The sequence below is a fragment of the Canis lupus genome, chromosome 21, assembly GCF_003254725.2.
Source record: "Canis lupus dingo isolate Sandy chromosome 21, ASM325472v2, whole genome shotgun sequence".
Lineage (NCBI taxonomy): Eukaryota > Metazoa > Chordata > Mammalia > Carnivora > Canidae > Canis > Canis lupus.
In genome coordinates this window covers 10,804,797-10,828,399 of record NC_064263.1, presented here as the reverse complement: position 1 = coordinate 10,828,399, position 23,603 = coordinate 10,804,797, and the positions used below count along the sequence as shown (strand labels likewise).

The 23,603-nt window shown below is 36.3% G+C and overlaps 1 protein-coding gene across 6 annotated transcripts in view; it reads right to left on the bottom strand.

Annotated features, from left to right (window-relative positions):
• NOX4 (NADPH oxidase 4) overlaps nucleotides 1-23,603 on the bottom strand; it is a 179,319-nt gene that overhangs the window by 121,838 nt on the left and 33,878 nt on the right. For 4 of the 6 annotated variants that reach the window (XM_049099071.1, XM_035703753.2, XM_035703754.2 and 1 more), the window contains 5 exons: nucleotides 18,818-18,928; nucleotides 17,107-17,191; nucleotides 13,490-13,587; nucleotides 9,941-9,968; nucleotides 2,700-2,772 (listed from right to left, as the gene is read on the bottom strand). In XM_049099071.1, the coding sequence (XP_048955028.1) occupies nucleotides 2,700-2,772; nucleotides 9,941-9,968; nucleotides 13,490-13,587; nucleotides 17,107-17,191; nucleotides 18,818-18,859 (326 nt within the window). In that variant the 5' untranslated portion in view covers nucleotides 18,860-18,928. The remainder of the gene's footprint in view (nucleotides 1-2,699; nucleotides 2,773-9,940; nucleotides 9,969-13,489; nucleotides 13,588-17,106; nucleotides 17,192-18,817; nucleotides 18,929-23,603) is intronic. The other 2 variants (XM_035703757.2, XM_035703756.2) reach the window with 2 other exon arrangements.

The window sequence follows — 23,603 nt, the reverse complement described above, 5'->3', positions numbered from 1 at the left end:
TTAAAATATACTACTTATTTTAATAGATTGACCACTATTGAACCATTGGTGAATTACTAGACTGTATTCAACTACTCAAAATGTGGAGCCATTTATTCATTTCATTTCAAAATGTGGAGCCATTTATTCATTTCATTTCTCATTGGTGAAGTACTAGACTGTATTCAACTACTCAAAATGTGGAGCCATTTATTCATTTCATTTATTCACTTTATTTCCTCACTGGTAAAGAGAAAAGGTTAAAAAAAGCTTATCTCCATGATCCATGGACTCCCTGGGAATTCCATGATTCCTTCAGGGGTGCATGCGTGGCTCAGTTATTTAAAGCATCTAACTCTTGACTTCAGCTCGGGTCATGATCTCAGGGTCATGAGATCAAGCCTCACAGTGGGCTCTGCATCAGCAGAGAATCTACTTGAGGATTTTCTCTCCCTCACCCTCAGCCTCTCCCTCTCCTCAACTTCTCTCAAATAAATAAATAAATCTTAAAAAAAACTCCATGATTCCTCCCAAAAAGTTTGGAGAATAGTAGAGTTGGTTTTATAATATCCTTTAAAGAATTGAAAAATGGGAGAGCCTGGGTGTCACAGTCAGTTAAGTGGCTGACTCTTGATTTCAGCTCAGGTCATGATCTCAGGGTTCTGCAACTGAGCCCCAAGTTGGGCTCTGCACTCAGTGTGGAGTCTGCTTGAGATTCTTTCTCTTCTCCTTTCTCTATCCCTCTCCACCACTCACACATGTACACAAATGCTCTAAGGTGAATAAATAAATCTTTTTAAAAAATAAAGAAATGAAAAACTAAAGACTACTAAACATTTACTGAATTATTATGAGCATAAATGTAATGGCTTAGTTGAAAATAGAAGCTGATCTTTATATTCCATTGTACAAGACTATCTCTCAATTAAGGATATTTTTTTCTAGATGTAGAACTCATGTATTTTCAATCTTGCAAATAAATATGTCAGATGCCTTAATTTTCCTTCAAAAATACCAAAAACTGAAATATGAAAGTTTTTTAATGAATGCTTTACCAAACTAAAAGAAAATTTCTGCCCACAAAATTGGTGCTCATGCACACTAATGTTAGAGATTTAATTTGCCTTTCTATAAGGTGATTTCTAATTCTTTTTTGTGTGTGTGTGATTTCTAATTCTTATGAAAAGTCGTAAAAGTTACTTACTATTTGACCCAGACATTGTACAACTATATTTTTTCCTTAAGACATACCTGAAAAACTATGCAAAGACATATGGATAGGAGTGTGTTTCAGAACTGAAATACTATAAAAAAATGGAATCAACCTATAATATCCTATAATATCCAAAAATAGGGGAATGGGGAAAATAATGTATATATGGTAATAGCTGTTCCATTAGTAAAAAGGATGATAGATAAATATTTATTAATGTAGAAAAATGTTCCTAATAGATTTAAATAAAAAGCAGACTTAAAATGGTATATATAATATGATGCTATATTGGTAAAATACATAGATATATGAAGAGAGATCAGGAGTGTGAAAGGAAGAAAAGGAGAGTGATAATGGTGGCAAGAGAAGATGGAAAATGAGTGAGCAAGGGCAAGGAGGGTTAAGCCTATAATCATCAAAACCAGAAAATTTATAGAGCTAATCTCTGAGTGGTGAGTTTACTTGTGACACTGGTGTATGTGGATGTGTGTACAGATGTGTTCAGAAGTGCAAGGGGAGACTCATTTTAATATTCTGTTGGGCAAGGGCACCTGGGTGGCTCAGTTGGTTAAGAATGAACTGTGGATTTCAGCTCAGGTCATGATCTCCAGGTCATGGGATCAAGCCCCATATTATGCTCTGTGCTCAGTGAAGAGTCCGCTTGAGTCTCTCCCTCTCCCTCTGCCCCTCCGCATTCCACTTGCTTGCACATGTGAGCTCTTTCTCTAAAATAAATAAATAAAGTCTTTAAAAAAATAATCTGTTGGGCAATTCTTTTCAAAGCATGTATGTGTGTGTGTTTCCATTAAACTCACATCTCAACAAGTAGAATGCCTGAAGATTTTTGAATATTATATATTTACTCTTTTTTGCTTTCTTAAGCAAAAAGTTTGGCCAGAAACATAAGAGGCTGTTAAAATGGTATGAAATACAGAATGTATTCATCAGAAAGAACGTGTGAAGGTGCTCATGAAAATGTATACCTGCAGTTGCTCAAAATCTCAACTAGAAGAATAAATATGCATGCAGATATTTCTGATTATTTTAGCAGATGTCAACTAACCACGTTTCCAAATCTTCATTTAGAATACTACATTAAATTGCAGCAAAACAAACTCACACCAGGAAATGAGTTATAGAATAACTGTGATATATTCCTTTGCATACATGTTACATTCTCATGTCTCATAGAGATATACTGTCCTTCAGATGGATGACTCTAAGGAACTAAAATTTCCCTAGTCATCAAAAAGTCTCCATGTCTTCTTATCAACACAGAATATATTACAAAAACAAGCAGATTTTTTTCAAAAACAGGAAATGATATATAGAAATGTCTCTACTTCACTCTTAATTATCCAAAATAGTCCATTAACCAGAATCTTGATTGCACTGGCTAATCATTCCAGTTAACCAAGACTTTTACTACATATGAAAGTGAAGATAATCTAAGGAAAATCTAAATCCTCTGGCCAGAAAACATTAAAATAATGACTCTGACACTCACCGTATTGCATATGTAGAAGCTGTAATCATCAGAAAGAGCACCAACACCATGCCGACCCCCGTCAGGCCAGGAACTATTAAAAAAATGTATATAAGTACATTTTAACTTAAGCCATACTGAGAAAAAAAGTACAAAAAATTATTACCTTAAAATCCAAAGTACTATGCTGCTCTGTGGGAAGCCCAATTCAAATCACATATCTCCTTATATGCTCCCTCTCAAAAAAAGCCTTTTTAAAATTAGCATGGTTTCAAGGTACTTAAGACAAACCAGTGTTTCTACCCTTAACAGAAGAGTCCACCTTAATATTTTCAAGTATTCCACTCAGAATGGTGAATGTGTACATACTTCTATGGGGACATGCTATACCAAATGTACATACTATATCAAATGTCAGTAATGAAAACAATGGACAGAAATTAAACATATATTTAATGGAGAAGCAGAGAGAGGTAGGAGGGGAAGACTTCCAAAGGTACAGAGCAATTTTAAAGAGTGAGCATTAAGATATGTTCATTATATTGATAGAGATGATGGTTCCATTGGATATATGCAAGGGTCAAAATTTATTGATAGTATGTATTAAATACATGAAATTTATTAAATCTTAATTATACATCAAAAGTTGTGTTAAAGGAGGAAAAAATATACAACAGGGTTGACATGGAACACCTTTTACTGTTTTGTTTTTTTCTACCACAGTACTAAAACTCCCTTTCTCTCTCAAACCCTCTTTTATGGAACTAGTAACTGCTTCAATTTCAATGCAATTAATTTCTTTTGCACTTCACTATCTAGAGTAATTTTAAAGGAAAAATAAACAAAACCTTAAAGCTTTCTAAAAATCACCACTTCAAGTATAGAACAAAATAGTAGACTTCAGGAAAAAAATTATAGTGCTGATGTTTTAAGAAAATTTGCTGGCATATTTCCTTAGTGTGGAAAATATGCTGTATGGAAAATCAGTGCTTCTGATATGACATAATCATCATTTTTAACAGAGAAAAAAATGTCCAAATGTGTTGGTTTTCAAACTTAATACTGACATTATAAATGGCTAAATATCCAAAGTAAGCCCAGATAGCATATCCAAAATGAATAGTTGATTTATCAAAAAGAACTAAAATCACAATAGTATCATTTCTTATTATCTTATTCCTACCAAATAAAATATCTTGTCTATAAGTTACCATTATTTATTCTTATAATCATACAAGCAACAGTAAGTGTCAAATGCCCCAGTGGAGAGATTCCATCATAAGTCTTTCTGGAGAGCTACTGAAACAATTGTATCTTCAAAAGTATAGACATCCCCCAACTTCTCTCCTTGACAAATAACTACCTAGAAGACAGAAGGGCCATCATGGACTATAAGCCACTAGCAGAAACAGACAAGCTGGGTACAACAGAAGAGCAACACAAGTGTGCATCATTAGGATCCCAACAGCTTAGAATCACTGGATGAGTGGAAACAAGTTTCTACTTGTAAAGGGCCACATGAGAAATTAAGGAGTTAGTCTTTGGATACTTAATACCTGGATAATCTTTCCTCCTCAGTTTCCCCAATGTATAGATTTGGAAGCCTGACAAGACTTGCCTTTCCTGGTGTGCTTAATCCAAATCATCTCTTCTCTATGCTTCTTTCCCAGGGCACTCCGTTGCCCTCATCTTTCCCATTGCCCCAGGTGAGTACTAACTTGTTAGGGGTAAGAGAAGAACATGATGACTATACCGGTTCACACTAAAGGGCTAATAACTACTATACAGAAAAAAATGCTATTTACAAAGAATAACATGCCTATAAAACAACCTGGCCTTTCCACTGCAAATTTTCCCCCAAAGAAACATAAACATATATCTACATAAAGGTTTGTTCAAAAAGTATTCATAGCCACTTTATTTTTAACAGTCAAGGCCTGTAGACAACTCATATCTCCATCAACAAATGAATGAAGGGGCTCCTGGGTGGCTCAGTGGGTTAAGCGTCTACCTTTGGCTCAGGCCACGATCCCATGGGATCCCATGATCCTGGGATTGAGCCCTGCATCAGGCTCCCTGCTCAGTGGGGAGTCTGTTTCTCCCTCTCTCTCTCCTTGTGCATGCACTCTTCCTCTTTCTCAAATTAAAAAAAAAATCAAATGAATGGATAAACAATTGTGGTATTATCTGTACCTGGAAAATTAATCAGCAGTTTAAAAAAAAAATGAGGGATCCCTGGGTGGTGCAGCGGTTTAGCGCCTGCCTTTGGCCCAGGGCGCAATCCTAGAGACCCAGGATCGAGTCCCACGTCGGGCTCCCGGTGCATGGAGCCTGCTTCTCACTCTGCCTGTGTCTCTGCCTCTCTCTCTCTCTCTCTCTCTCTCTCTCTCTCTCTGTGACTATCATAAATAAATAAAAATTTAAAATAAAATAAAATAAAATAAAAATAAAATAAAAAAATGAACTAAAAGCAATGACATACATGAATCACAAATTATTTGACTGAATGAAAAAAGCCAGACATTCTCCTCCTCAAAAATTCCCAAGGATATAAACTCTGTGATTCCTTTTATATAGTATTCTAGAATATCCAAACCATTCTCCAGTGACAGCAGATTAGCTGCTAAGAGGAGTAAAGAGCAGGATGCATTATAAAAGGACATAAAACTTCTTGGAATGATAGATATATTTGTCATCTTGATTTTGGTCTTGGCTTTACAAGTATATACATATGTCAAAACCAATAGAATAGCATAATTTACATACGTAAAATTTAGCGTACTTCAATTGTAACAATACATTTGAAGAAAAAAAAAAAGGTCTTTCTCTCTCACTTCAAGTAATTGAAAAAAAAAAAGGTTATTTGACCAGATGAATAAATAAATGATAGAATCCCAGATGGCTCCATCATGTGAAATGTGTGGCTGGAAAGTCCTCTTCGATAATTTTCTTGGGGCTTCATTAAGGTCTACTGTGCCTGCACACAAGGTTTCCCATGTGGTTCTAAATATGCCAAGATTAGTTATGAAATGTCTATAAATCACTTCATCAGGACACCTGAAAAAACTGAGTATGTTTAGTGTACAGGCATAATTCCCGAAGTATATTACTTGAACATTAATTCCTTGAGATATTAATTTCTATTACTCAAAAGTATAATAACTATTCCTTGAAGAGTCACAGGACACATTAGTATATTAGGTCTGGGAAGTACTATTATCAAGAAACCAGTTTAAATTTGAACAGATCTTTCCTCAAACATTTAACTAGAGAATTCCTTTTAGAGCAGAACACAGAAAATGTATTGGAATGATTTTAGGAGGTGGATAGGAAAAGAGCTGACATCAGTCACTTGAAGATGAGGTAGACAGCTTGGCCAATAGGATGCACATTATGGGATAATGGTCCAGGTACTGTCCCTTGGGCCAAACCCCAATCTCACTGGATCTCATTTGTAAATTTGGGAGAATCAAATCAATGCTTTTTAATATTCTTTCAGATTTAAGAAGTTATCTTTTTCATCTAAAGGATTCATGTTTCCTTTCTTGCTCCTGGAAGTATAAAAAGATCAATTTGTAGTTTATAAAGTAATAGACAAGATCAATGAAGAAAAAGTTACTTATAATTAGCAATAAAAAGAAAAAATTAGGGGCGGCGGGTGACTCAGTCGGTTAAGTGTCCAACTCTTGATTTCGGCTCAAGCCATGGTCTAAGGGTCATGAGATCGAGCCCCACAATGGGGGGTCTATGCTCAGCAGGGAGTCTGCTTCTCTCCCTCTCTCTCTACTCTTTCCTCTGCTCATACTCTCTCTCTTTCTCTCGAATAAATAATCTCTAACAACAAAAAAAATATTACAATTATAACAGTCCAGAAAAAAAAAAAGGAGTACCTTAAGAAGCTCTGATTTTCTGTCACTGGAATTAAACTGATCATCTGGATGCTGTAAAGGATAGCTATGTATCAAGCAGCAGAGTTAAACAATTGGCTTTTATCTTCAGTGAGTATTTTCTGGGCATCTGCAGTATGCTCTTAATTGAGAAAAAAAAAAAAAAAGAATCCTGCTCTAAAAGAAATCTCAGTTCAATGTAGGAAATAGGATAAGCAGACAAGTGAAACATTAAGTACTCAAAGAGAGCTAAGTGTTTTCCAGGTACATAAAAGGGCGCCCTAACCTAGCTTCCAATGACAGCTAAGTTAAGATCCAACATATTAGCTTCTATTACTACATGCATTCCAGGAGTCTGGAAGCACAGGTTGAAAGTAACTGAGTTAATCAAAGCTTCCGAGGCAAAGTTACTTGCCAAAGTGAAGTACCCTGTGAATTCTGAATCCTTCAAATTATGAAGCAAAAACTATAATTGTTTTCTTAGGAAAAGACATGCTTGTATGTTTAGTCTTATTACTTTTTATCTATGCATATTAGATTTGTTAATTAGTTGCCTTTAAAGTGAATGATTGCACTGTACTTCCATTTCTAGATGAAACTGAGAGGTCATTTTTGTCCATACCCAGATGTGGTCAGAAATATACCATCTTGTACTCATTATCCTGTTTTCTCAAACATAACTGGAAACACAGTTCTATTTGTTTATGAGTGTTTTTCCTAATTGAAATTGGATACTGTGCATTTTATTGTCATCATACAAGGTACTACCAAATTTGGAAATAATGTAGTAAACATTTGGAAATGCATATTTGAATAATTAAATCTTTCAAACTTGTTTTATTTTATAAATTCTTTTTTTTTTACGTTTTTCAAACATAAATTCTTAATTGGACTGTTTTTAACATTTCTTATTGAGAGATCTAACTACTATATTTTATGTTACTTGAATTGCCAAGGCTTTAGTTTCTACAAAACAATCTTAATTTCTCAGTTGTGGACTACATTGAAAAATATTTAAGGACAAGGAGAGAGAAGACTCTGTGTAATATTAAACAAACTAAAATCCAAGAAATATATTAACCAATAAAAAATAGTCATTATCACTAGAACATCTAAAAACACACATGCATTCCTCCATCAGAAACATGATTTTTCCTAGGCACTGTATCTAACAAAGTTCAAAGATAGCATGAAATAGTTTGTCATAGACATATTAGTAATACAAAGCTAGATTAAGTCTTTTGTAGAAAATTCTCTCTTATCCCACTGCCATCCTCTGATTCTGCTTTGTTCCCTCATCTACTAGTCAGTAGGGTCAATCAGATGCCCTATAAGCCCTAGACTCATACTTAGGGGTCCCAGAATATATTCCAAGCTAACAATGTGGGAAGTGGATGGCTCCTCTGGCCAGCACAGAATTTCTTTCATAAAATAATGTAGATTGGGACACTAAAATAATGTTGACATGCTGATTTGGGGTGATTCCTGTTGTCTGTATTGACAGAAATCCCCCCCCCAAAAAAAAAACATTTACTTGAGGATCCTGACTGCCCTAAGGAAAGCCCTGCCTCACAGTGAAGCAGCTCACCTTCCAGTGGAAAAGATTATATATGTAAGGAAAAAAATTATTCTACAATATAGTACTTTAACTATGCATCTTTAGGAACCTACACTAAAAAGGAGACCAGCTCTGCCTATTGGAATCAGGAAGGAATTTGTGGATGATGGGGGCATGTCAGCTGAGACTCAAAGATGAGCAGATGTAGACAGGGTTAAAAAAAAGAAAGAATAGAGTAAGAGAGTAGACAAAAGTTAGGATGTTGTGAGAAGGTAATTACAAGAGTATGATGAGATGTCCAGCAAGAGTGAAATGGAAGCTCCTTAGATACATGGTAAGGTTAATAACATGTACTGTTGGGTCACACCACAGAGACTCTCTAGGATGGAGCCAGGAAATCTGTGTTTTGAAGTATTATCTCTAGTTAGTCCAATACCACTCATGGGAACTTCTGGGAAGTAACACAGGATGATGGGGTTTCATGCTACATGAAGAGATCACCTGCTTCTATACAAGTATTCATTATGCTAAGCTCCTTAATGTACTCTATTCATCATACAAGAAATCATGTTATATGTTTGGAAACTAAATTTTTTCAAACACTTTAAATATCCCAATGTTTCACCTATATTTGCTGCTGTGAAAAATAGTATTATAACAAAGTTCTTGATTATTTCTGTAAAAATAATTCTTATGAACCAAAACATACAATGATTCATATATAAGGTTTTGTTTTTCTGTTTTTTTCTTTCTATTTCTCATCCAATTCTTAAGGCTTAAATAAAAAACATGCTTTCAATGAGCAAAGTTATAAGCAAAACTAAAATTGTGCTCCTAAAGAGAAAACTGTGAAATACTTTGTAAGTGGCAAACATCATACATATATAAACAGAAAAAAAAAAAAAAAAACATGTTTTATAAATCTAAATATACTGTTGTCAGGGAAGGGGAAAACACCAGAATTATAGCTATTTTCCTAAAACTGATTGAAAAAAAAAAAAAAAAAACAATGTATTTGACAAAGCCATGCCTCAGTCTTACATGCAATCTTGATCCTTAACAGGGTGTTTATGATAGCCAAGACACACACCATCTCAACTACCAAATTGTCCTTATCTCTGAAATAATGTGCTAAAAATGCCCCAAATGCAGTTCTGTTCTTTCATCCTTATTAATGTAAGGCTGAGAAAGAGAAGAATTTTAGTAAGAATTATACTAACATCAGGGTAAAATTTTGAGATGTTTAAATGTGGTTTAACGAATAAATAGTCTAGACTGAGATTTCATAGACAATATGCTAGAGAAGAAAAAGTAAATTACAGATGAAAAAGGAAATACACTTCAAGAAAAATAACCGATTTAAATGACTATTCCCCTCTTTTTATGTAGGCTTTAAGATCATCAAATATTCTACTAAATTACTGAGTTTTAAAAACTGCATCAATAATCAGAGTGCTTGGTGTTTCTTTCTAACACCTTGAGGGTAGGAGTCTATTCTGTGTATTATTTCTAATACTACTTGCCACAACCAGTGGCACAAAGCATGTCCTCAACAACCATATGGCATCACATCATTGTCATTGGAAGAACATATGAAAGGCAAATGCATTTACTTAACTTTTACTCTTCATTCATTCGAACCTCACCATTTGCCTTGCCCCTCTGTTTTCAATGCAATTTATGTTTGGTAACATTTGTTCTGATCACAAAGTTTTCATGTTTTATTTTAACATACATTTAATTGCTATGTAATTCAATTATGCTTATTCTCAAAGATTTCCCTGAATCTTCAGAAAGAGCAATCAATAACAACTTACCCGTTGTGAAGAGAAGTTTTCTAGGATCCTGAGAAAAAGGGAAAAAAAGTGGACTGAAAAATAAAACATTGATAATGCAAAATTTTACAAGGAGTCTGCTGGGTATGTGATCCATTAGACATTTAAGATACTAGTCTCCCAGTGGAAATGAGAAATTCAATCAAGTTTCACGTTTTCATGACACTAGAGGAGATTCTAACAAGCACAAAATCCAGCCCATTAGAGGGGCACATAGGTGACTCAGTCAGTTAAGCAGTTGACTTTGACTCAGATCTCAGGGTCCTAGGACTGAGCCCCATGTTGAGTCCTGCATTTGGGTTCCATACTCAGCAGGGAGTCTGCTTCTCCTTCTCCCTTCTGCCCTTCTCCCTATTCATGTATGCACACTCTTTCAAATAAATAAATAAAATCTTTAAAAAACATCCAACATGGAGAGACTGTCCTTCTGAAAAAGGAAGAGCCCTGGATAAAGAGTCATAAAATGTAGACTTTCATCTTAATGGCTAATTATAAAGCTTTTAATAGTGGCCCAAAGCCCACCTTTTGACTATTTTGAGATTCAATATCTTTGACTATAATGTGGAAATATTAATAATTACTTTGTCCACCATAATTGCCATACTGCACCTACAACATGTCAAGACAGTGAGAATCAAAAGTGATAAAATATGTAGGGAGGGTTGTCACTGTAAATTCAGTGCAAAGAATACTAATTGAATACTTACAATGTTTCAAATACTATGAGTGATGATACTCAAAGAGGACAGGTTCTTATAACTCAGAATTATAAAAATTAATATTGTTAGTGTAATCTGTCCTTTAAACTACATCTTTCATGGCGCAATGGACTTTAGGCAACTCCCTTTCTATCTTCTGGAAAACTGAGATCAATCCCCAGTAGATTTGTGGATTTGTTTTTCATCCTAATGGTGCTTAATATTGCACAATTTTTGAAATTCTTTCCTAGGCCTCCATTGAATCTGGAGTCAGGCCACTCTATATACAAAGAGGGAAGCCATTCATATGAAAAAAATTGAGAAGCCTTGAATAAAGGCCACTTGCCCATGAATATTTTCTCTTCCCATTGGGGCCAGATGACTTCTACCTCTGACATTAGGAACACAGCTCAACAGTAACCTAGAGCAACCTTCTATATAAACAACTCCTGAAAATACAAGGCCAACTGAACAAAGTGGTAATACCAGAAATATGAACATTTAGCTGTGAGAACTCGGAAGATGCAAGAAATTATCACCGCCAGGGAATGAGGATGGAATGTGAGAGTAAGAGATAGTTTCACACATGACAGGATGAGGCAGATTCAGCTAGGCTATCAAGAATGTGCCACTCAGCAGCTGCAGGGTGGGTCACTAGAAATCTGCAGAAGACCTAGAGAGAGCACAAAGCAAAGGACAATAGAACATATGGCACAAACCCACCTTTCTCAAAGACAACTCACAGAAGATTGTATCTGTTTTTGCATGCAGTGTGTATGTGTGTGTGTGTGTGTGTGTGTGTATGCATTTTTATCCTCATCTAACGTACTCTCTGGTGACTACCAAGGATTCAAAAATATTAACTAAAATAAAGAAAAGAGGGAGGAAAAAAAAGAAGGAAGGAAGGAAAAAAGCAAGGGGAAATAGAAATTAAAACAATGAGTTACCATTTTTCATCGGTCAGATCGGCAAAAATTAAAGAAAAACAAAAACAATTAACGTAGATATAAGCATTCTGACAAACTTGGTAGAAATGTGTCAACCAATGAAGCCTTTTTAGAAGCCAATTTGGCAATGTCCAACAAAACTAAAAATGTACATTCCTTTGAAACCAGATACTACTTCTAGGAATCTGCCTAGCCAAAGCATATTTAAAAAAGAAACAATTTATTGGAGTGTGGATTGTAACAGAAACTCAAAAACAACTTAAACATCTATGAATAAGGAAAAGGCTAAAAATAAACTATCACACATTAATATGAAGAGAATGATAGATCTACACTATCAGATACAGCAAGCAATAGTACATGTAATTATGGAAACAAGAAAATTGCTGAGGAATAGGTCTCATAAAATGTCACTCAAAATATAAGAGAACAGAAAGTTGTTAACTGTGGCTACTTTTGGAGGAGATTTCACTTTTAAACTTTATCTGTTTTAAAATATTTGGGGGGGGGCACATACCCTTCATAAAAATGAAAGAAACTTAATAACTAAAAAACCTAAAGTGACTAAAATTACTAGACTGTGAAGCATAAGTATATGCCATTAAAATGATAGAACCATTATAGCTAGTAAATACCTTAGATTTTTACATAAGCAAGAGAGAGAAGCAAAGAAGGAAAGTCGATGGCAGAGGTAGGAAACAAAGAAGCCCATGTGCTGTGGGCAGAAAGGAATAGAGGAATGGTGGTAGGTCATGGGAAAGAGAAAAGGAGACATCTCCAGTTCTGGAATCATTACATTTGAAGAGCTTCCAGTGGCTCGTGAAGGAGCTGGCTTTGTCAGTGGTTCTTAATGCTGGGTACTCACCCCAATTAGCAAGTGAACTTTTAAAAAAGGTATCAATGCCTAATCCCAACCTAGATCAGTTAAATCATATTGGCATTTTTAAGAAAACTCGTGTCTAGTCAAAGAACTTCTCAAAGGCTGCTTGCCATTTTGGTTTTGTGACTTGTTTCTTGGTTTGTTGTTAGTCTTCCCTTCGTTTTCTTCTGGGAAGGAGATGAAGCAGCACATAATCACAGCAGTATTAATCTCGGTAACTTGGGTGATAGGTGGATGAGAGGTCGGAGCCTGGGAAGATGGGGGATAACCTTACAAAGTCACACCAGATTTAGCAGAGCAGGGTGGGGTGACCCAATTCCACAGCCAGCGGTTTGATTTTGATGCAGTGTTGGCGGGAAGCAAAGGCAGACTGAGGACAGGATGAAGTACAGAACCATAGCTAACCAGGGCATTCGGCTCTGGCCCGGCACCCCGCACATACAATTTCATTTCATGGGTGTCTTCCCATGGAGAAAAGCAGCCCTAAGTCAGATATTCCCGGGAACAGAACTCAGCTCAAGGTCACCTGTTTCAAAGATTAAAACAAAACAGAGTACCACTAAAACTCAATAATATTTTTTAAGTCAAATAAACAGGTTATTCAGGATCTTCAAATAGTCAAGCTGCCCTTCCGCCCTTTTTCCCCCAAGCGCAGTATCTCAGTTATTAAAAAATGTGTGCCCTGTAAAGGCACTCTCGGCAGTGTCCCCTGGAGGAGAAGCAGATGACGCTGCTGGGAGGCAGAAGGCAGGCCTGAGTGGCAGCCCTCTGAACACTGCAGAATATAAAAAGTAGACACTGTCGAACTCCCATTTTCAGCAGGAGACACTGTGAAATAGTAATTACCTATATTTTCTATTGAAAAGGAACAAAACTCAACTTGACAACTGCATTTTAAAAGCACTCAAAAGGAGCAGCAAGGTGCAAATTTTCCGTGAAATTCACAGACCTTCATTAGTCAGCTCAAGAGAAGTGAAAGGCAACCGAGAAGACAGAGACCACCCACCTCATCTCGGTATCTTGCTGCATTCAGTTCAGTGAAATCCTCATTGTAGTTCACGGAGAAGTTGAGGGCATTCACCAGATGGGCTGCCACGTGCACACCTACGGAAGCACATGAGGCACAAGTCAGGGGGATTTTAATATATGTTCCACAAAGAGGACTTCTTTCCTCTTCCTAAGTAAACACAGGGTAAAATTTGACAGCTAGGTGAGTGATAAAATATTAAAGCGAGAAGGGAAATTATAAAGACACACACACAAAAATCATTATAGGTATAGTTGAGCATTAGAAATCACAAAACGAAAAAAAAATTAAATTAGAAAAAAAAGAAATCACAAAACGACGGACAGCTGGGTAGTTCAGTGGTTGAGCATCTGCCTTTCGCTCAGGTCATGATCCTGGGGTCCTGGGATCAAGCCCCACATCGGACTCCCCATGGAAAGCCCGCTTCTCCCTCTGCCTATGTCTCTGCCTCTCTTTCAGTCTCTCGTGAATAAATAAATAAAATCTTAAACAAACAAACAAAAAAGAAATCACGTAACAAAATGGAATTTTCAAAAGCTAGAATAAAACAACAACTGCAAGTCAGAGTTAGGAAACATCAAGTGTCAATGTATGGATAATATGGGCATGTATTTATTTATTTAAGCAGCTCCTGGATATTTGAATTATTCTACATTTTTCACCAACCTCTAGCTCCAAGTCTGCTGTACATCTTGTATACTTCCCTGACACTCAACCTAAAATACAGGCCCACTTTATGGCTTCTAGCCAGTTAAGATTTCTCACAATCCAAAACTTCAAATCATAACATCCTAAACCCCATGGCAAAAGTGCTGGTAATTGTTTCATTGGGATAAAAACCCAGGAAAACAATGATTACCATTTAATAATCTACCTACAGTGGCACAGGGAAACAGAGAGCTCAACCGATTCAGAGCCCACACAAAAGATGGAAGTGTTAGGAAATTATTAGACAGTTAAAGACAAATTCATCTTGGCACGGCTAGGGAGAAGAAGAATTATATCGAGGAGGCTGGACAAGGAAAACGCAAACAAACTTGTGCGTTGATGAAATGCCTTCTCTTCCCAGTCTCTTCTTGTAGGTAAAACGAGGTTCAAATTAACAGTCCATCATAATGTACTGGAAGGAACGACAAGTAACTAATTGGAAATCAGGTTTTCTTGGGACGCCTGGGTGGCTCAGCGGTTGAGCATCTGCCTTTGGCTCAGGGTGTGATGTCCAGGAATTGAGTCCCGCATCAGGCTCTCTACAGGTAGCTTGCTTCTCATCCCTCTTCCTATGTCTCTGCCTCTCTGTGTGTCTCTCATGAATAAATAAATAAAATCTTTAAAAAAAATAAAAGGAAATCAGGTTTTCTTGGTCACACTGTTTGCCTACCAACCCCTCAGGTTAGTTCTCTGTAAAATGATGGAAGTAGGAGACTTACTAAGACAAGTAACCTGAAACTGGTGAGTGACCACTACAGCCTATAACAATAGATGGTGTGTGGCTATTCAACAGAAAATGTGTGTAGAAACTGGAAAACTATGGTTCTCTCCAACCTAGCACAAGAGATGGAGATATACCAAGAGTTCTGAAGGACTCATGAAAACAAATAGAATGCCAACTAACTTAAAAGTTAAAGGATTTTTAAAGCTCTTGCCAGAATCAAATGAGAGGAAGGACAAAGGTCTCATTAAAAAGTGGACAGGAAGTTAGAAATGAGTTAACAAGCAAGGACAGAGTTCCAGGGAAATTGTCAAGAAGCTGTCCAGGTGAGACTCCACTCTGGCACAGGCATAAGACATTATTTAAGCAAAATTGGCTGTGTCCTTTAGCTTTATCAAGTCTGAAATGTGTAAGTTAAAAAAAATCCTTTCATTTTAAATTAAAGGTTGATGCGTTAACAGCATGCTTTGTGGCTTTTCTTTCTGAATTCTCCTGAAAAAAAAAAAAAAAGCCCTAGATAACAGTTATATGAGATACTCTTAAGGGATATCTGCTCCCTTTATTCACCTCCTTTAAAAGACCTTTTAGGTCAAAAGAAATCGGGGCTTCTAATTTTAGGCAGCAGGGAGAAAGCCAGACCAGGCATTTTGGATAGATGTTCTCATTTAATTCTCACAACAGAACAATGAGGTGGGTAGAAGCATCCCTATTTCACAGGTAAGAAAACGAAAGCCAGAAAGGGCAACCCAGTTGAGGTCAGGCAATTAGTGAGAGACAGAATGCAAACCGTCTGGAATACGTGTTCATTCATGGCAAGACTACGGGATCTCAGTCTTTTGGTTGTTCTCCAATTGAACCAGAATATTTGAACACAGCTACAGTTTAGAACAAATCGAGTTATAAATGTGTCAACATTCCCTGACCCTCCTGCTTTTCTGATCTTTCACTCCCTGTGTTCTAACCCAGCCCTGACCCTTGCTACACCCTTAATCCTCATCTCATCCTGGACTTTTACTCCATCCCCAGCCTCTTGAGTTGTATGGAGTCCTAATCCCACCCCTGAGCCTCTCCCCATCTCTTGCCTCCAGAGGTGGGAACCATGAATAAGATGTCCAGGGATAAAACAGTGCAGATGCCTGTTTCAACAGTACTTGGCAACTTTGTAAAAGTCAAAAGCTGAATGGCCTCTTGAAGGCAGCTGCATCAAAACATGTCTGATTCAAAACAGCCATGCATACCTATCCAGATCAATTGTCCCTGGTGTCAAAACAGCTCTGTCCAGCGGGACAATGTTAGGTGCTATGCCACTGAGATAATTAACCCCTGAGATCATAAATCACAATAACTAATTCTGTCCTAAAAACTTCACCTGAGTGACCACTCAGGTCTCATTTTAGTCTTAAAATCATGAGGCAGGTGCTACTGTCAATCCATCTTATAAAAGAAACAACAACAAATCAAAAACCAGAGAGCTTATGTAACAAATCAAAAACCAGAGAGCTTATGTAACATAAAGTAGAAGGGCAGTTGGAGATAGATCCAGCATAACTCCATCTCCAAAGTCCATGTACTTAATTAATACGTTTATCACTTTCTGTTCTAAAATTTGAAAAATACCACATAAATGTTCAGGATAAAAATTTACTTTAAAAAGACTTTTAAAAAGCAAAAGATTATCACTTGATATTTTAACTTGGAAGTGAACAGGATAAATTTCCACAACATTTGACATTTAATACCAAGTATTAATATCAAAGAAACATTTATCAAATATAATTTTAAATGGAATCACATTCTATGAATGGACATTTTGCATTCTGACATATGCATTTAAACTATCATATCTGTACTTTTAAACCTTCAAAACTTTTATCCTATTTCTTTTAGTCTTTCTAAATGAAACTATTTACTTTTAGGAAATAATTATTAACAACTTGAGGGCCAACTCTCATATATTATAATGTGAAAAGTACATATATAATGTGTAAGACACACTTATTTTTTGTAGCGCCAATAGGCAATTCTCTTTCAACACATGGAGAAAATTAAGGTATGTAATGAGAAAATCACAAGTTGGTGATAGTAAATAACTTACAGAAAAACAAAAATACTATTCATAAAATGTGTTCTTCTAACATAATATTTTATTATCTTTTGGTTTTCTCACCTGAAAAAATACAGATAGTGACACCACAGGTTATGTGGAATGTTCTGCTTTTATCCAACAATCTTCTGGTTCTCCTGCTTGGAACCTAAATAAAATCCAGTATGGTGAAAATGATGCAGCAAATAAGATATATGTATAAAGTTTTTCACTATAGCACTGTTTATGGTATCAAAGTTTTAAAAATATGGCAGAGGCCTAGAAATTATAGTTGGTGAGATGAATTATGATATATATCTAGTCAGTGGAACACCCAAACCATTACAGAGAATTTGAGAAGGTTTATTATTGACATAGAAAGACGCATCAGATATATGCCTAGGTAAAAGAGTTAGAACATATAAACTATACTATATAATCCTATAATGTTTAAAATTAATGGCATTCTATGCAAATCTGAAGGCACTTACCCCAAACTGTAATCCATGGCTGTTATAGCACAGTAATATTAGGAGAAAATTTCACTGATTACTTTAAATATTTCATATTTTACATATGTTCTGAGCTGTACAATATATATGATTTCCCTTTGTAGTAAAAAAATAAGAAGATTTCTTAAATGAAGCAATTCCATCTAAGGTTTTAAATGCCTTCTTGATCTTATAAAAAAATAAAATGTCAAGCATCTTAGAATACCTATGTTTCACATCAGGGGACCGTTTTTTTAAGACTTATTTAAATACTGCGACTTAGGTGGGCACTTTTCATTTCCTGCCGTTTATCTTCTCTTTCTTCACACCAAGCCAATATCTAGCCATAGGCATCAAAACCTAGCATTTTACAATGGTAGGCAACCTAGAGAAAGAGTTATTTCCACAAATTACTGCATTAAAAGTAAAGAGCTTCTAAATATAATTATGTGAAAAGGTTGAGAAGTTTCACTGCAGCAAATCTGCTCATATGAACCTCACAGAACATTAAAGTGACCTCATATTAACAACTTCTTTTAAAATATCAGTATTGATCCAGCAGCACCTTACTATTTCAACAAAGAAAAGAAACACACATACACACATGCACAGCAGGATAACCAAAGACAAAACACAATTTCAGTTGAGTTTTAATTTCCAAAGTGCTTTTGTGTTTTCTTACAACCTTCATTTTACAACGTGTCACACAACATCACATCTTAATCAAGACATCTCCTCCAAGACTCTTATGTAGCTTAAAACATGTATGTGTTTGGAAAAGAAGTAAATCACAACCCTTACCAGCAGCCACCCTATATATTGTTCAAAGTCCACGGGTCTCTAGCTTCCAGTTTGCTCACCTGGACTTAACTAAATGAAAACACAGAATCTCAATGAGGCGTAGTAGTATAGTGGAAAAATCTCAGGACTAGGACTGATCTTAGCTCTGCCATTTCACTAGTCTCATGATGCTGGTCAAGTTACTTAACTTCTGTGCCTCAGGGCCTTCATCTGTAAGATCTACAGAATCACTGTGAGGATTCAGTTACACCCGCAGAATGTTTAGCAAAGTGCCCGATGTCACTATTAATAACCATTTCTATTATCCTTTATCTAGCACTGCAGAATAGCTCACTGATCATCTTGACAGGTGACGTGGTCTTTACTATCATCTGGTAGATGGCAGCAGATGATAGAATTCAGTCTGGTAGAAGGTCAGACCATGAAAACTAAGTAGTACTAACTTGCCACTGTTAGACTTGATTTTTATCTTGGAATCTGTGACTTGGGTTCTTTGTTCTTACCTTCTGGGATCCTCGAAGGTAAGCCAGGAGTGTCCGGCACATGGGTAAAAGGATAAGGCTGCAGTTGAGATTAAGAACAGATGCGGAGGCTCTGCTTAGACATAATCCTAGCTGAACAAATAAGGCAAGAGTCAAAACACAGTCAAGGCAAAAGCAGACTATAAACTTGCCACAGACCTCACCCTGCTTCTCCTTTAAGGATCATGGCAAAATGCCAACTCCTTCAAGAATCTTGAACAACCGTCTACTTTCCTCTCACCAAAAACCCCCGAAAAGAAACTGGTCTCTTTCTGCTCTGCACCTCCATAAAACTTAGTCTCCCCTCATTTCTACTAGTGTTATAAACACCTGAATACATTTTTCTGGGGTGAAGTCAATTTCTTGTTCTGCACCCACTGTACTATGAAGATCCCTCCAGAGCCTTGGTATATTATGCACCTCCACCCGGGTGCAGTTGAACCCTTTTTTCACGATAAGGTACCAAAAATTTCAAACAAAGTTTTTTCATTTGTGTTCTCTCTAGAACATTCTGATCCTACAACCCCCTTCCAACCCACTGTCTGCCCACCTTTCAGCTCTTCACCTTACTGCTTCTACCATCTTTCAGGTTTTACCTCAAGCACTACACCTCTAGAGTCCTTCTGTGACCCAAAATTAGGAGGGGTCCAGATCAGCTGTGCCCCATACAAAGACAATCATCACCACGTTATGCAAAAAAAATTATTTTCAAAGAATCAGTACCTTTGGTGTTGAGGTCATACTTTCTGGCAACTAATTTTAAATCAAACTCCTGCTAAGTTGTCATCTGCTATTGTCTAGTACTATCTACATTCCTCATATAGTGTATCATGTGAAAACAAGAGATGGGGCTATATATATATATATATATATACTCTTGTCCTAAAATAAACATAAAAGTACTTTATTTTAAAGATATTGACTAACAAATATGTGTAAGTCAGATGCTTTTCTTATCTTAAAATTATTCATGCTCCTGTGATTTTCAACTTAATGGTTGGCAAAATAGCAACTCTATTACAAAATGTTTGCTGTCAGCACATAAAATATTGTTCCTGAAGGGGAGACAGGATAATAAGTCATGTCAGGAAAGCAATAATTTCCATTGACTTATATACAAAGTAATTAATATTTCCAGTTAGGCCATTTCTACACCATGAGTTAGAACACCTTAGGGATATATTGCAATAAATATAGCAGTAAGTAGACAAATAGAAATAATTCCCTCTAGACTATCTTTAAAAAATCTTAAATATCTCACCTCACTCAACAAAGTTATTATCATTTCATAGTCATGGGGTTTTGTTATTTAGGCCTCCAGAGAAATAGAATAATTGTTATCTCTTTGATCTGGCATCTGCACATGATAAAATTTTAGCTCGAGGGCTTTTAGATGATAATTTTATCTGCAATTTTAATGTACCAGGACAATAATTCATTTAAAATTTATCAGCTAAAATCTATCATTTGCGCATAGGACTTCAGAGATACAAATAAATGATCCAAGTTTCCTTTGTAGTGTAGTGATTTAAAGAAAATTCTTAGATTCTTCATTTTCTAGCCATTTATTGCGTGTCTGGAAGTGTTTTATTGTTGTGCTTACATTAAATCACATAGTAATTTAACTCAAAGTGGCTTTAAGTGTCCCCTTAGGATAGATGGAGTTTATCTTGGCATTCTACTTCTTCCTTAACAATGCTGTAAAATCTATCTGGAAATTTTACCAAGGACTCATTTCCTTCTGTATGTTTGTTCCTGAATATACTTTGTTCTTTAAACTGAGATGAAAACTTCTTTTTATTGGGTTATCAGAGTACAAAACTCCCTGGTTCCTAAGCAATGGAGAGAGTGAGGAACATGGAGACAGGTCCCAGTCAAGGGGCACAATCACTGGATATGATCTACTTACCATGTGGGTGATATCCTACAGCCAAGAGCATTTGTTTTCTTTAGTCCCTATCAATACATGACCACTGTAAGAATCAGCTACCTCAAATGTTCACTAAAAAGAAATGACCACCCCAAGTTATGTGGCCAGGCCCATTCTGTGTGAATGACTCCTGTTTCCTTTCCTAGAGAACTTAACCGCTACTCTACTTTTCTAACTTCAATCAAGTTTTTTGTCACTAGATGGCAGTGTTACGTTCACGTTTCAAATAATACCTGTCAAGGTCTCTAGAACGCAATTAACTGAGAATTCCACATGTAATTTTAAAACTGTATATTTTAGATGAGTATGTACAAATAAAACATAGCCTACTCCTTTTTATGGACTGGATATCTGTTCCCCCAAAATTCATATAATGAAATCTAATATAAAAAAAAAGAAGAAGAAAGAAAGAAAAGGAAGGAAGGGAGGAAGGGAAGGAGGGAGGGGAGGGAGGGGAGGGAGGGGTCTAATATCATAGTATTTGGGAGCTTTGGGGAGGTAATTAGGTTCAGATAAGATCAGGAGGATAGGGTTCCCATTGTGGGATTAGTGCTCTTGTAAGAGGAGGAAGAGACCACAGCTCTCCATAGACTTCATGTCAGGACACAGCAAAAAAGGGGCCCTCTGCAAACCAGGAAAAGGGCTCTCAAGGGCTCTCATCAGACACCAAATCTGCTGGCACATTGATCTTAGACCTCCCAGCCTCCAGACTGAAATAAATGTTCTCTAAGACACCTGGTCTATAGTATTTTATTAGAGCAGACTGAACAAATGCAATCCTAAAGAAAATCATAAGACACATGCCATTTGAAGCAAGTTATAAAAGAATGTAACACCTGGGTATACCAAGGGCATGGTTATTTTCCTAAAATCTCAAGCACCTGGTTTCCTATCTTAAATCTGCTATTTAATAACTATTCATCTTGAGCTAGTTAACTGTCCTTGTCTGTAAAATTAAGAAGTAGAAATGGTCTTATCTATAAAATTAATATATGTTATGATACAAGAATCCTAGTTTTTAGAACTTTTGAGAAAAATAAAATCAGTCTAAAATATGCAAACACAATATAAAATTAATTTATTGCTTGGGGTCACTGTATCACATCCCTTCTCTGAATTTTCTATTCTGCATTTCTACAGTAAGTGCTCCACGTACATTATTCATTCAATACCTATTTATTGTGATATGCACATATCCCAAGATGGCGGGAGTTCAATTTTGAACTAGAAACAGAGAATGCCTATTCCTTAGGATATTTATATTCTAGTAGGGGAAACAGATACTAATCAAATAACTATATAATCAAATGTAAATTCTAACAATGATCAATGTGAGAAATACAGAGAATGAGCATGTGTAACAGGAAATGAGAGCTAAATGAGAAGGTCAGGAAGGCTTCCCAGCTTAAGTGAAAAGTGAACTGAGATTGTCAGGGTGAGAGTACAAGTCATTCAAAAAAATGAAAAAGACATCCACACCACACCACCACATGAAAAAAAACAGCATGAGGAATGATGGCAGCAAATGGGAGTACGGTGTATATACAATAATTTAATAGTAGGTCAGTGTGGTGGGATTGGAAATGGAGAGTGATTACAAAATAAAACTGAGAAAAGGGGAAGATATGGTAGATTGTGTAGGTCACATTAAGAATGCATGTCTTCATCCTAAAATCAGCACAGAACAAATGTGTTTTAAGCAAGAAGGTGGTATAAAGAGTTAGTATTTGCTAATGATTACTCTGAATCAAGTATGGAGAACAAATTGGAAGAAAGTAACTTGGACCACTACATTACTTTGTGTAGTTAATCATCACAAAAATGTTGTTTGAGACAAGGATTGCATTTTATGGCAATTAGGACTGAGTCGTACATAAAGGATCCAGTTTTGATGAAATACTGTAAATCAGTAAATTTGTTTAGCTAAATAATTTACTAAAATATGTACCTCTAAGATTGGAGAACTAAAATGGTCTATTCCACATCCCACCATCCACCCACAGTCTAACCCCTTCTATGACTGCCCTAACCAAAGGTGATCCATCTTCTGTTGATTTTTTCCAGAGTTAACAGCCTGTTCTATTGTCAAAAACTTCTATTTTGCTTTCTTATACTTGCATAAAGTCTGTGTCTTTGTAACTTCCACCCACCAGGCAGTTCTAGATAATAATATTCCTAAACTGAAGATAAAAGAGGAAGGATTTCCTAGTCCAATTATGTTTTCTTCATGCTACACACAATCAGTTGCCTCTGAAATTCTTTTTTCTTTAAGATTTTATTTCTTGATTTGAGACAGAGAGAGAGAGCAGTGGGGAAGGGCAGAGAGAGAGAGAAGCAGACTCCCTGCTGAGCAGGAAGCTCAGCGTGGGGTTGGATCCCAGGGCTCATGACCTAAGCTGAAGGCAGATGCTCAACCCAGAGCCACCCAGGTGCCCCACCCCTGAAATTCTTGTAATTTTAAGGCTCCCTCTCATCTCTGTGACTCTTCCCAATTCACCAGAATTCAGTGCATCTTCAAAATGGATGAACAGTAGCAGGCAGTACTAAAGAGCATCATCTCCCTCACAAAGTCCATGATCTCTACTAATTCTAAGACTGTGCTATTTCACAGGACAACTATGCTACATCATGGCTTATCTTAAGTTTACAACAGAGATTTTCTCACATGAGCTGCTACCAAGAAATGACCCCTATCCTACAGTGGAAAAAAGACAATGAAAGTGAGAGAGAGCAGGTACATAAATGCAAGAATGAATTGGCTTGGGCCTATTCTATCATGTTGGGTATAAATCATATATTCTGACATTTTTCCTTCTCAATTTTGCTTTAGCTTAAAAG